At 38.1% G+C, this 14,876-nt stretch overlaps 1 protein-coding gene across 9 annotated transcripts in view; it reads left to right on the top strand.

Annotated features, from left to right (window-relative positions):
- Window positions 1–12,488, top strand: part of LOC137252583 (F-box only protein 32) — a 125,562-nt gene extending 113,074 nt beyond the window's left edge. For all 9 annotated transcript variants that reach the window (XM_067788547.1, XM_067788546.1, XM_067788543.1 and 6 more), the window contains 2 exons: window positions 8,573–8,665; window positions 11,364–12,488. In XM_067788547.1, the coding sequence (XP_067644648.1) occupies window positions 8,573–8,665; window positions 11,364–11,753 (483 nt within the window). In that variant the 3' untranslated portion in view covers window positions 11,754–12,488. The remainder of the gene's footprint in view (window positions 1–8,572; window positions 8,666–11,363) is intronic.
- Window positions 12,489–14,876: the final 2,388 nt, after the last annotated feature.

The following is a 14,876-nucleotide window of genomic DNA, read 5'->3' as shown; positions in this document are numbered from 1 at the left end:
ATTTGGGCTCAGAAAAAAGTTCCACTACGCATATCCAAAAAAAATAATTTTCGAGCCTGCGAAATTTCATTTTTTTTACTTTTTTTCGACTTTGATTTTTAAAGTTTTTTTCATGGCCTACTAAAAAATTTTCATATGTGTATCCTGTCCGACCCAAAAATGTCCGTTAAAACCTTGTCGATAACAGTTTTTTGAAAAAAAAAAAAAAAAATATTTTATATGAAAATTTTACAATCAAATGAAAATTTTTTTAGTAGGTCATGAAAAAAACCTTAAAAATCAAAGTCGAAAAAAAGTAAAAAAAAAAATTAAATTTCACAGACTCGAAAATTATTTTTTTGGGTATGCGTAGTGGAACTTTTTTTCCTGAGCCCAAATCCTATCGAAAAATGGATGGCGCGATATCGGTTAACTTTCGTCGATACAAATCGACCCAGGTTAATGGATATGCTTAATGTGTTTTCAGATCCTTTTCATTCATTACTTCTAACTATGATTGAAAAACATACACACATTTTTGTTGATTATCACTTTCTGTGGCTCACGATGGACATATTAATTGGGCACTGCCTTTTGGCGTCACATGCTTATAAGTTAAGCCTCGTCAGTAACAGCAGATTTAGAAAGTGCGAGTTGCAGGAAGAACCGGTTGAGCACGTTCTGTGTTTGTGTTCTGTGCTCGCCAGGTCAAGGCCCCAGCTACTAGGAGCGACAGAGTTGGCAGATCTCGAGTCAGCTATTAAGGTAGTTCCTAGAAAAATTTTAGTATTCGCCAAAAGCAAGAGAGTTATTTTATAACATAAGTCTTTATTGACCGGCCAATTCAACCTAACCTATCACTTTCGGTGTGTGATGGTGAAAATATCGAGCCATAAAAGCAACTTCAGTGTAACTAACAAAAATAAAGTTTTAAAGGAGAAAGTTTTCAAGGTGCCACCTCATATTTCCAAAGAACAAAATTTCCAAGAAAAAAAGTTGGGATTATTCCACCTCTTGTATAGTTATATAGGCCAACTTTTTTCCTTGACCTCGAAGCTTAGGTCAGGTTAGTTTAAGTTAAGAAGGCGTGTGTGGGTGATAGCCACACTTCCTCTCGGATACATTTTTGTCCTTTGTGAATGCTCTCAGTAAGTACAGGGTGGCGGCAAATTCGTTTAGCCCCATTAACTCCTAGCGGTCCTCAACGAACCAATTGCTTTCCCTGATGAACCCAAGAAGAAGCGAGACGTCCACCTTCCCAACCTCTGCCATTCTGTCGAAGAAGCGTAAGCCCAGAAATCTGAGCCTTCTTCTTTGAAGCGCCGGGCATCGGCAGAGAAAGTGGTAGATCGACTCCTCTTCCCCCTCATCCTGGCAGCTTCTGCAGAGGGAGCTTGTTGGTATTCGCCACCGTCGGAGCATTGGTGCGATAGCACAATGACCTGTGATGACACCCGTAAGTACCCTCACCGCAGATTCGTTCAGTTTGAGAAGGAATCTGGTGGCGTTCCTATTCAAGCATGGCCATAAGGACCTTGAGACTACGCAGTCAACCCTATTGGTTCATAGCAAGTCCGTTGCCCTGTTCTCATATTCGTCGATTCTCCCTAGGAGACAACTCAGCGGCGGTCGGACGGAGCTGTCCACCTCACTTATGTCTAAGTCGGAACCTTTCCTAGCCATCTCATCCGCGAGTTCATTCCCTTCAATGCCGCTGTGCCCAGGGACCCAGCAAAGGGAGACATTGAGATGATTTATAGAAGCCATAGAGGCTCTACACCTCCGCACGATGTCCGATTTCATCATTTTGGACTCTAATGCCCTTAAGGCGGCTTGGCTGTCACCAAATATTGTTATGTCGGTGTTGGAGACCGCGCTATATTGGAGCAGATTTGCCGCTCTGTCTATGGCATAGACCTCGGCTTGGAATACTCTGCATGCGTCAGGAAGTCGGAATGATCGGCTTAGCTGTAGATATGTCGAGTACATCCCAGCTCCAGTTCTCTTTTCCATTTTCCAGCCGTCGGTGTATATTGTGATGCCCTTGCCGTTGTTTAGGCCTACTTCCCATTCTTCCCTTGAAGGATATCGTATGTTCTGAACATGGAAGTCCAAAACCCCTGTGATGTGGTTCGTCATATACTCCAGAATCAGCGCGTGCCCGTGCTTAGCTGTTTTCCACATGTTGGATTCTCCTCTAGCGCCTGACATTCCCAGGCATGCCAGCCTTTGTACCTTCCCGATCCTCTGTTGATTACTCTTTTTGCCTAGCGCCTTCCACCAGACTAGAGCTCCATATGTTAGTATCGGCCGAATGACTGCTGTACATGCCATGAATGACATGTGGTGCCAGTCCCCAGTTCCGCCCAAAAGCCCTTTTGCAGGCGTAGTATGCTGCTAGAGCTTTCTTTGATCTCATCTCAACGTTCCTTTTCCAGCTTACCTTGGAATCGAGTACAATTCCAAGATATTTCGCTTCCGACGATAGGTTTAACGTTGTGCCGTTTAGCCTCGGTAAGTTAAAGGAGGGTATCTTTGTCTTTGTCGTGAACAGGACAAGTTCGGTTTTTGTTGGTTTTACCCCCATCCCATTTTACCCCGCCCATCGCGAAATGTGACAAAGTAGCGATTCAATGAGTTCGCTGATAGTTGGCAAGAATTTGCTTGTGGTCAGAATCACTAAGTCATCGGCGTATGCAACTACCTTTCTTCCCTTTCTCCTACATATTTCAAGAATTTCGTTGACACCAGTATCCAGAGAAGAGGCGATAGCACCCCGCCTTGGGGGTGCCTCTGGTGGTCATTTGCCAATAGAAATAGTCCCTAAAGTCGCGTTGACAACTCTACTCCTAAGCATAGAATCGATCCATGCAACTATAGAGCTCTGGGTTCCATATCGTGTAAGAGCCTTGCAGATGGCCTCCGTCTGCACGTTGTTGAAAGCGCCCGTAATGTCGAGGAAAGCTGCCAACGTCTATTCCTTGCAGCTTAGTGAGTTCTCGAGGGCACTGACTGCCTCATGAAGGGCACTTTCAACTGATTTGCCTTTTTGGTATGCATGCTGTGCTGCACCTATCTGCCAGATATTTGCATTGTTTCTAATGTGTAGATCGATAAGCCTCTCCAGTGTTTTAAGGATAAAGGATGAGAGGCGTATTGATCTATAGTCTTTGGCTTCAAAGTGGTTAAGTTTTCCTGCTGTGGGAATGAAAACCACAATAATCTATTTATATTGTGGCGAATATTAGCCGTTTCGATACGTCACTATTCCGCGAATATTAGCCGTTTCGATACGTCAATATTCCGCAAATAAACTTGTAACAATAGTAATCTTACCAAATAAGACAGCAAATAGCTACGCTACCATCTACAGCAGCTAAGAGAGTATATGACATTACACGCATATGTAAACAGCAACAAAGAGCGCGTATAAAAATAAATAAATAAATAAATGCAAGGAGCGATAACCTCCGAAGAGATCTAAGGCCGAGCTTCTCTTCCAATTTGCGTCGTGCTCCTCTTGATTTTCCCTACAAATTGACCGGACGGGACCTACATGTTTTATGCCGACTCCGAGCGGCATCTGCCAAGCAGATGCGTTCGCATTGAGAGCTTTTCATGGCAGAAATACACCCGGAGCGCTTGCTAAACACTGCCGAGAGGCGACCCCGCTTAGAAAAATTGTCTTCTAATTGAAAAACCTTATTTATAAAGTTTTGATGTTGCTTTGCCCGGGGTTTGAACCCAGGGCATACGGTGTGGTAGGCGGAGCACACTACCATCACACCACGGTGGCCGCCATAGAAGGCAGCAGCGACTACGAGATGCAGAGAGAAGTAAATTAATTAATAACGAATCGAGAAGGCTGTTCGAGAAAAGTCTAAGAAGAAATAGGAGAACGAGGCAACTAAGAGTATTCAGCGCAAGCTAAGAAAAAAGGAGGCAGTTTGATTTTACCATGCTATAAGTGAAGTACGGGAACACATTAAATTATGAAGATCTACTACCGTAGTAGTGCTGTTAATAAAGGGCATTTTATATGCAGAATATTTCTGTGTTCGACAGTTCAGTGATTCGAGCGATAGCAGAAGGCGCAGCGTAATCTAGAATTCTCGAAATTCGCAACAATAAGTTTTATTAAGATAGATATTATTGCTATTTCCATCCTGCTAAGGATTTATATCCCCTCCGAGTTGAGATTCGAACTCAAGATGAGATTTCTGAACTTGCAGGCCTACTGTAGGGTTATCTACTTTGTAAAATATACTTTAATTTTGTAAATTATTTTTATGTTATTTTACTTTTAATGTTATTTCAAAATGAAAATTTTCAAATCAGTTATTTTAGAATTTTTAAAATGTGAAAATATTTAATTTGACTGTGAAATAAATTTTTAATAAAAATATAGTTTAACACTATATAATTTGGCGATTCTACCAACGGACCTAAATTTGTTTTAGTCTATTAGTGATTTATTTGCAAATAGTTACTTCCAATTTTATACATCAAAATATCACAGATGTTATTACGGATTCAAGTGTCTTATCATATAATAATGAAGATATTGACTTGAGGACTGCGAATTTCTAAGATACCGATATAACTAAATTTAAAGCGTTACAATATTCATTATTTTCGACAAGTTTTATTGAAGTTTTGGGTGCTATCTTCTTTTTCCTAACTGCAATATATATTATAAATGATAAACGACGCGCTATGCAAGCAACATTTAACAATGCAACAAATCGAGATTGAAATGCATTTCCAATTAATTATACAAACAAAAGAAATAACAAATATATTTTTGGACACTTACCCAACCATTAAGCCAGTCGGGTCAACCAATAAACAAATCAAGATTACAATCACATCCCTCACGCTCTACTGCACATGTTTGGGTAATAGTCTAGTTGAGGGGTCGACTGCTAATACGCTACCAAAAATATCGAGAGAGGTGTCAAACGACGCGTCTTGACATCAGTATTAATAATCCGATGGCGGAAAATAAAAATTTTAACGCGTTAAAAAGATATTAACGAAAAACCGAAAAAAGACCCACGGGTACCTCCGAAACCGGGGGTCGGATCCATAGTATTTTTGCGCAGAACACCTTTCTGCTTTGGCGGCCTTCGGCCGCGCTTATAAAAAATAACCCTGGGCTACGCCATGCCAAGTCCGGGTGTGTGGTATAATCGTGGCTACCGCCACGGTGATGCACAATTTTTTTTGTGGGTATAAACACAACAACAACCACATGGAAATCGCCAACTTCAACTGCAAATATCTCCAGACAGAGATAAAATTTTTCTTTTCCGCCTTCGGATTATTGTTCCCGAGATTAATACGCTTCTTTTGACACCTCACTCGATATTTTTGGTAGCGTATTAGCAGTCGACCCCTCAACTAGACTATTACCCATGTTTGTTAGCGAGGATATATTACTATAAATGCAAAAAAACATATGACTAAAAATATTAGTTTTTACAATTACTAATTAAAAATATATATATATCATATACAAAAGAAAATTCATGTATAATTAACTAAAGGAAGGTGTACCCAACAAAATATTTATATTCATAAAAAGAAGTTTGTTTCCAATTTTTGTTACATAATGAAATGAAAATTTAATCTAAACAAAATAATTGCATTTAGAATAATAATGTTACATTATTTAAAAATTTGTATTAATTGGTTTAAAACAATAGTCAATTTATTATTTATATTAATTATGTATACTCTTTCTCCAGTTTAGAATAAAAAATATATATCATTAACACATTTATGAAATTTTACAACAACAGACATGCAAACTTCACAATACAAGTAAATTTATATTTAACAACCCAAAGAGCAAAGAAATAACTTTAAATTTTTAAAATAAAACTAATTACTATAATCAATTTTAAAAAATCTCAAAAGATTTCTTTAAATAATTTTTATTGACATATCAATTCTTTCATATTGAAATTAAAATCATGACAATTTCATATCTACCTCAAACGAATAAAGGAATCAACATTTCATTCCTTATCACCAACATTATGCAGAGTACAATTATATATTGAACATATATTCTGCATAATACAAGATTTTAATTTTTGAATGATTGTGCACACAAACTTGCCATCTACTATCATTCAACCTCAGTCTAATTTCTTCAAACACATAATTATAATTGATAATATTTTACAAACAGCTATTAAGTTATTTTTAGCCTCAACAACATAGCAATAACACAACCTAATATTAATATGCATAAAATGTTATTACAATTAGTAAACAATAACAACACCTACCGAAAATTAAAAAATAAAATAAACTATCAAGTACATCGAATCATCAAAAGATTGAGTACTTACATCAATACCAACATAAACTTTTAACGCAATTAACACAAAAATACATTTCTCAAAATTCTGACAATTAAAAAATAAAAATACAATATATCTACAACACAAAATTCAAACATTTTTCAAACTACAACACAAAATTATTACAGTAATCAATATACACTGTAAATTAACATTTAAAAAATAAATTTTAGGTTTCACTGGAGGGGGAGTATATGTAGGGTTATCTACTTTGTAAAATATACTTTAATTTTGTAAATTATTTTTATGTTATTTTATTCTTAATGTTATTTCAAAATGAAAATTTTCAAATCAGTTATTTTAGAATTTTTAAAATTTGAAAATATTTAATTTCACTGTGAAATACATTTTTAATAAAAATATAGTTTAACACTATATACCCATGATTCAATTACTAGAGGTTTGTTCTCCAATGATGACAAATCTTTGACACTCCCAAATTGGAAAATCTGGACGGGTTGCTTTTACGAAGTAAGGGAAACGGGGAATAATTCAATACCCTTCAGTGAAAATTGTAGTAGAAAAGTATCTTTGGTAGTATATTAGTAGTGATAATAAATTTGTAAATACCAAAAGTTTTTGGGGAAACAATTCATTTTCTACTAAATTCATGTTGGTTTGGTCACCCTTTCAGAAATTGTTTGAAGAATGCACTATCTCAAAATTTGTTTCAAAAACTCCCTATATGAGCATAAGTTCAATGCATTTTGAGCATTCTGAGATGAAGCGTTCTTCAATCTAACTCTAATATAGGGCGGTTTTGTGACAAATCCTGAATTGGGAAATTTTTTAAAAATATTTTGAGATAGCACGATTTTGAACAGGCAGCCGCAATAAACTGACAAAAATAAAAGAAAATGGCTTATTGTCTTAGAACTTTATATTCCTACCTTGACTTTGATAGAAGAGTTAAGCTTTTGTGAGGTCCTGCTACACAGGGAGTATGCACCTTTTTATTCTGAAATTTCGGAAAGCTCTTTTCCGTTAAGTATTCATGGAAGCGTTCCGGATAAACCATTAATTTAGAATATTCGGAATACGTTCATTTTATACTACCTCACGAGGTCCGAATATATCAGATAAGTATATACATAATATTCCAAATATAAACCGATTCCCCAAATTTTTAAATGGAAACGAATGTTCCGAACATACGGAATTAATAGAACAGAAGGACGACTTTTAATACGCGCCCAAAAATATCCAGAGAAGTGTCAAAAGACGCGTATTGACCTCGATAACAATAATTCGAAGGCGGAAATAAAAATTTTAGCTCGTTCAAAAGATATTGACGAAAAACCGAAAAATGACCCCGGGTTGCGTTGGCGGCCTTCAGCCGAACTTATAAAAAATTACCCTGGCCGGTCTACCAATGAGGTGGGATCAAAATTAAATGCGTGCAAAATCCCTTTGTACACAAAATCTTTTTCAGTGCACAAAAACATTACAACAACCGCATGAAAATTGCCAACTTCAACTGTAAATATCTCCGGACAGAGATGCAATTTTTTTTTCGCCTTCGGATTATTGTTGTCGAGGTCACCTCTCTCGATATTTTTGGACGCGTATTAGCAGTATACTCCTGTTCTAGATTTTGAGCACATTTCGTTACGGCATCTCCATTATTTACTAAAGACATTTTTACGTGAATCAAGGTTTTGATGTTAAACGATGAATTTTGAATTGGTTTAGGTTTCGTATATTCATAGGTTTACGAAAGTGCACGATTTCTTGGTGTCCTCACTTTTAATAAAATTACCTATGTTCAATGTTCGGCCATACTTATAGATCGAGGTATAGTTAATAAATTCACTATAACATTAAAAAAAATGTTCTAAGGGATTATGCAGTTCAGTACTTATCGGGTAATTGTAAACTGATTACTTCCTATTTCTACTACTAATATTTTTCGAAAATTCGCAAAGAAACAACACAGTTAACGGATGTCAATTCGATTTGGGAGCAAAATGGCTGCAATTGTCAAAAAATGTGCCTGTCGAGCAAACCTCTTGTGATTGAATCATGCTATATACCTACCTCATGTAAAATTTGAAAAATCGAGCCGTTTCCATGATTTCCAAAACAAAATTTGATTGAAGCATAGCATACACGGCGAATAGTACACCTTGTGAATTGCTTAAATGTTTTGATTATATAAAACAACGTTTATATTTTCTAATTAAAATTACACTAACAAAAATTTTTTTCGATTTTTTCAGCCCGGCTCAGAAATTCGTCCCAAATTGCACGACTTGCCTGAGGAGTGTATACGTGAAATTATTTTACGCATAGCCGATCATAAAGATCTTGAAGTGAGTATTACCTTGGGGTACCTTTCTTTTAGACTTTAAGGAGTGTGTAATTGATTGCTTAGTGATAGCTTCTCCCCGAAGGTTTTGGGAGTGTTATCGATATTGATGGTCCTTTATTATGATGCGTTCATATGAAGGTAGAGCCCTGCGTAGAACACTACGCAGGTAGAGAAAGCTTTCGACCGCCATTCATTACTTTTGCATGAGATTCGAGCAGCTCACTAATACCGGTCTGTGACCAAACGTTGTCTGGGTAGCCACAAAAAATTCGTTTAGTGGTGAGCCCAAGACGACAAACCTGGCTAAGCCATTTCGACGTAATCGGTATAAGGACAAGCTGGAGGAATTCATCGGCAGTTCTGACCACCATAAAGTGCAGCTGCAGGCGTCTGTTTGAATTAAGCGACTCGTCATGCAAACGTGCATCGCAATATCTTCATCGACGCTAAGCGGTTTGCGCCGCTGTTCACATGAAAGCGAATTTCTTTAACATCTAATTCTACAAACCCCGAGAATGCACATACGAGCGCTGCCTCGCCGTGATATAAAAGTCTTGCTTGGCGACTTCAGTCTACACAACGCAACCTAGCCTAAAGGGCATGGACAAAGGTGGCACTTAGCTCCATATTAGTTGGTATGTACAAGGGCATCTTACAAAGCGTGCAGCGGGACAGTCATATGGCTGAGGGGATAAAGGTATCTGCTTTTAAACTAGTATGAATTATGAATGTTGCAGATTTCGAGTTCAATACTCAGCTCCCGAAAAGCTAGCTGATAAAGAAGTGAAATTCAGAAACGTGTCCTTGTAACCATCGCCGTATGTAAAATTTGTAAAATTTTTCTCCATAACGCAATAAAACCAGGCAGGTGAAGTCATTATTACAAAATGGGTTCGCAATTGACAATACTAGCCCTTTAATTCTAAGTGTTGCTTCTTGATTTATCTACAGCATTGATTTTTTCAGTATCATAACAAATACTACATTAATGCCTTTCTGAAATATAAAGTAACGTACAGGAAAACATCGCCTGCGGTCTGTATTTTAGGGAGGGTTTATTTTCTTTTCCTGAGTGGAAATGGAAAAGTTTTAGACAACGCAACTGAAAAGCTGGATCTTCAGAGTATACCATTGTACACAACTAGGTAATATGGGAACGGACTTTTGACGTCAGTGGGATGATTGACGACCTGGAAAAATATCATGAAATCGCGGAAGAGTAACTGGGAGGCTTGTAGTACGAAAGCTGGTGATGGGCTGTACACGGTCCCGAGATTCAATATTTAACTATTTAAATGAAGCGTTAAGAGGTAGGTTCCATTGGTACCATTTCCGGCTTATAATAATTGAATATTCAATTATTATGTTATTCTAAGAGAAACTGAAAAGAAAGAAATCAACGTTTACTGGCATATTGCGATGGTACCATTTCGAAACCACGTAATCATCATCAGGCAATTTCGTAATGTTATCAAAGGTTTCGCCGAGATTCGAACCGCGAATCACACGGTGAAACTGCAGTTGCCTTAACCACTAGGCTATCCTGCTTGTATTTGTTTCCTTGCTTAATTCAGTTTATCTTATTTCTACCCTAATTTTCTAATTCTAATTTACCTTAATCGGCCCATTCAACTTCCCCTACCCTTTTATTCTTCCGGAAATCTTCCCGTTTTTCCTCTTACTCTTTGCTTTGCTCTTATCCAAGTCTAACTATGACTATTACGCTTAATATTATTCTTACTCTTCCTGTAAACCTCTTTTTACTAGTTTTTCTCAAACCATTAGCCTTATACTTGCTTTTACTCTCACTCTCCCTTTTCCTCTTGGTGTCTTTACTTTTCCCACTTCCCTCCAACTTACTCAACTTTTTCTTCCTATTGCCTCTGTTTTCTCATCACTTTTCTGTCATGTTCCCGTTTCCCATGTGTGAGATATATCAAGTTTGACTCTTTTCCGCACATGCCGTGCAAAAATCGTGTGACCAAAAACGCACACAGCCACCCGGCACGATCACATTAATAGGAACGAAACAAAATTTGGTCAAAAATCGACTATCGCCAATGCAAATGTGACTATGAATATGACTACTACAATGACCGGGCAAAATTACCGTAAATTACTAGTCAGATGACGTGGAGCGTTTTTGCAGGGTTACATTGCTAAAGTACTAAAAAAGTAGCAAAATAGTACCAAATATTTTCCCTTCATGACCGTAAAATTTTTGTTGTTGGCCATGGCTCAATTATATGGTTGGCTCATCTCATCAGCTTATTTTATTTTTTTTATTTCACTGGAGACGGCAAACGCAAAATATAAGCAACATATTGACAATTTTTTCTGCCGTGGTGGCCAATTTTGTATTACAAAATAGTTTCATATAACTTCAAGTATTTTTTTTAGTAAATCCATCTAATTTACCGCATTATTTTCCCAACACCCAAGATTTGCAAATTTTTATGTTTTCTCTCCATTCCATTCGCCTAACACCAACACGCAGATTTTGACAATCTGAACAAAGGTATGTTGTTACTGTAGAGATGAGCCAACCATATAGTTAAACCACGTGTTTGGCTTTATTGCGTGATGCAAAGATGATCTATGGCGTCATGATTTTTCTCTAACATCAATAATAAAATAAATGATTTCTATGAATAAATTAAAAATAATATTTTATTTACTATTCATTTAACCCTATACAGTCCTCCGCCGCCGCATGGAACACAATGGCCACATTGGTCTCGGAACAACGGATTTGGCGCGAACTTTGTCGCTTTCATTTCAAGCAATACCAAATCAATCTTATATTAGATATTAATAATATTAAACTAATGAATGAGGTTAAGGACTGGAAAAAAATGTATCATCAATTGAAACGCACCTATGGCGTAAATGATGAATATCAATTTGCTGAAGTATTGAAATTATGCCGGATATGTTCCTGTTTATTCTGGCCATCGGAGGGTCATCCATGTATTGCCGATCAAATGCCCGACTACAAGCAACGACTGGAGGATGCGGCGGGTGGTGGACAATTAGTGGTGGCACAGCCAGTGCCGCCAGCACAATTTCTAAAATATTTCTCATTGTAAATAGAGTTTGTGAGAAGACTACTTGTATCTACATATAAATATGAAACGAGATTAAAAAAAAAGAATGGAGTGTTGCAATTGATTATGAATTGTTGATAATGATAAGGAATTCGATATGGAAAAAAATATATAAAAATAAACTTATTTTGAGAGCAGCTTACTAAATGGTGCGCTATGATTATTAAATTATGAAAACGTGTATATTTATGGATAGGAAAAAAATATCAAAAACTGCTTAATATGTATAAAAAAAAGAAATATTTATGTAAAGGCGAAAAGCTAAAATTTAACAAGAAAACAAAGTAAAGGTGATATTGCAAAAAAAATTTAAATGCAGCTACTCAATGTTTGAGAATTTTTGCAAAATTTTGAAGCTAAATATTTAAAGGTTTTCTCATATTTTATTTTATACAATGCATGCATGCAACTACATCTATTTTTTTCGTAGTTTTGTAAGCGCGCGTGAATTTGTTACTTGACATGATATGATATTTCATTATGTATTGATATAAAACGGCCCTATTCTAAAACTTGGATCGATATTTGTTTATAATTTAATACTCCACTCCAATTTGATAGTAGTCTGCATATCATTCGGATTGTACATTTCATGGTACCTATTTTTACAATTTTAAATCGAATTCTATAACTTTTGAGTCAAGTTGTAGAATAGGGTCTTAGAAAAAGTACTCATTATCATCATACAAAAATATAGACTTTGTGTTTTAAATATAATTCTTGTGGTTTTTTAAGCTTACAGCTTTTAAGCAAAATGTACAGTAGGCTGGGTTGGTCCGCATACGAAATAAAAAACGACGGAAAAGACCGCGCATCACACGACAGCCGTTTCTGTCCGTTTCAGGGGTTGCAGCAAAATTTACAGCTTCTCCAAACCAATTGTGAACCTCAACTGAATTGGGAATTCTCTTTATTTAGCAGGAGAGGCTCTGGCGACCCCAAGCTCCTCATGGAACTAGGGGATGGCGGCGGGAAGCCTAAAATGTTCAATGTAATCATATTAAATCGTTCCCGTGATGGCCGTTGTACCTTAATGACACTTTTTACCGGAACGTATTAGGTCTACATTCGGCAAAGAACCATCAACATCGATAACAATTCTCAAAACCTTCGAGGAGTGTCTTTATCGCTCCAACAACAAAAACAACGAAGCGTTAATACAACTTATGGCTCCCTGCTACTGTTGTGTTAACCGTGCTTCGCCCGATTCACGACCACTCATAAATTGTCACCAAATTCCTATAACGGGAGTCAAAGGAAATTGGTAGTTTCAACAGGGGAAAAGATGGTTGGTGTCATGTGGGGACACATCGCATGCAGGATATACATTACGTATGTCGCGATTGATTCTTGAGAAGTAAGAGTTCAACCTGTTACAGTGTCCAGAGCGAAGTTGGTTCAGGGTGACTCGTATTGTTGATGTTGTTGTTGTAACCCGAAGGTTATCGATGTTGATGGTTCTTTGCCGGATGCAGATCCAGAACGTTCTGGTATCAAGCACCATTAAGGTACTAGCCCCACCATCTCGGGAACGATCCTTCTTGGCCATACCACCTCCCCAAACCCCTTAGATCCATGAGGAAATTGGGGTCGCCAGAGTCGCGGCTATTAAAGAAACAGGATTCGCCACGGGTAGGTAAGGTGGATAATTGGGTTGGAGAAGCTATATATTGAGCTGGAAACCCTTTGAAAGGGTTTCGCTACACAACCCCTTGAATCAATTTGGGACTTTAGTCGCCTCTTACTACATACATTACGGCATACCTGCCGCGGGTATATTCTAAGCCCCTAGCCCGCTGGGGGTGGTGACTCGGGTCTCCCTTGGTTGTGTGCTTTCTTCTTCTGCAAGAGTAGGATATTGAATATTGATAACAGGGTTCACCGGGCGCGTCCTGACAAAGGCGTTTACCGATTCTGTGTGGGTTTGGCTAACGGCCTGCTTATGCTTGCCTGGATCAAACGGCAGTGTTGGCAGGTGCCGGGTCTCATCATATCATATTGCTTATGGAGATGTTACCTTAGCCCCGTGGAGGTGGGCCGATGTGCCACATTTCCCGGTCGAAGCTGTAACCCTAGCAAGAGAACGTAACCTAGCGATACAGCTCGATCTAAGAGACTTTCCCATGGGGAAATATCGCCTACACTAAAAAACATACACTGGAAGAGGCTGCAGACATGCCAAAATGCTGCACTCAGAACTGCCAACTGGGGCAAAAGAAATCAACATAAAAGAGCATAACGATGAAATACGTGATGTACATATTTCCTGCATGCGATATGCCCGCACATGACATCCAGCATCTCTTCAATTGTAACATGGAGCCTACGCCCCTTATCGTGTCATCTAATCGTCATTCACGACCAATCCTTCCGCGAACACTTGTAGACGCATCAAGTGAACAATTAACCGTTCCTGGGAAACGCTGTTCACTGTGCCGAACATACCCAGGTGTGCTAGCCTTTGCACCTTCCTAACCCTCACTGCTCTTTTGTCTTGATCCATACGTTAGAATCGGTCGAATGATAGTCCCCAGTTCCCCCCGAAAGCCGTTTTGCAGGTGTAGTATAGTATCAGAGCTTCCTCAAGGTTCCTCTTTCCAGCATAATTTGGAGTCGAGTATCATGTCAAGATATTTGGCTTCAGACGCCAGATTTATTGCTGTGCCGTTTAGCCTAGGTTTCGTTTTTGTTGGGTTTAGCCCCAGCCCGTTTTGTCCTGTACTTGTGTGCAGGAATTTACCTGTAATCAGAATCACTTAGCCGTCGGCGTATTCGACTACCCGCATTCCATCTGGCCTTAAGAATTACAAAATTTCATTAACTACCAGTATCCAAAGAAGAGGTGTTGCTAGCACGCCGCTCTGAGGTGTGCCCTTGGAAGTTATTTACAAACTGAGCCAACGCCTTAAGTTTTGTCGTCAACGAAACTTAGCAAATAATAGATCCATGCAACAATAGTCTTGGATTTCATATCGTATAAGTACCCTCCGTTTGAACGTTGTTGAAGGCACCCTCAATATCGAGGGAGGCTGTCATAGCCTTCCTTGCATTTCAATGATTTCTCGCGTCATCAACTGATTTGCCTTTCGGTATGCGTGCTGAGCC

Source organism: Eurosta solidaginis, chromosome 5, assembly GCF_040869045.1.
Source record: "Eurosta solidaginis isolate ZX-2024a chromosome 5, ASM4086904v1, whole genome shotgun sequence".
Lineage (NCBI taxonomy): Eukaryota > Metazoa > Arthropoda > Insecta > Diptera > Tephritidae > Eurosta > Eurosta solidaginis.
Note: the sequence above shows the minus strand (reverse complement) of the source record. Positions and strands in the feature narration are given on the sequence as shown.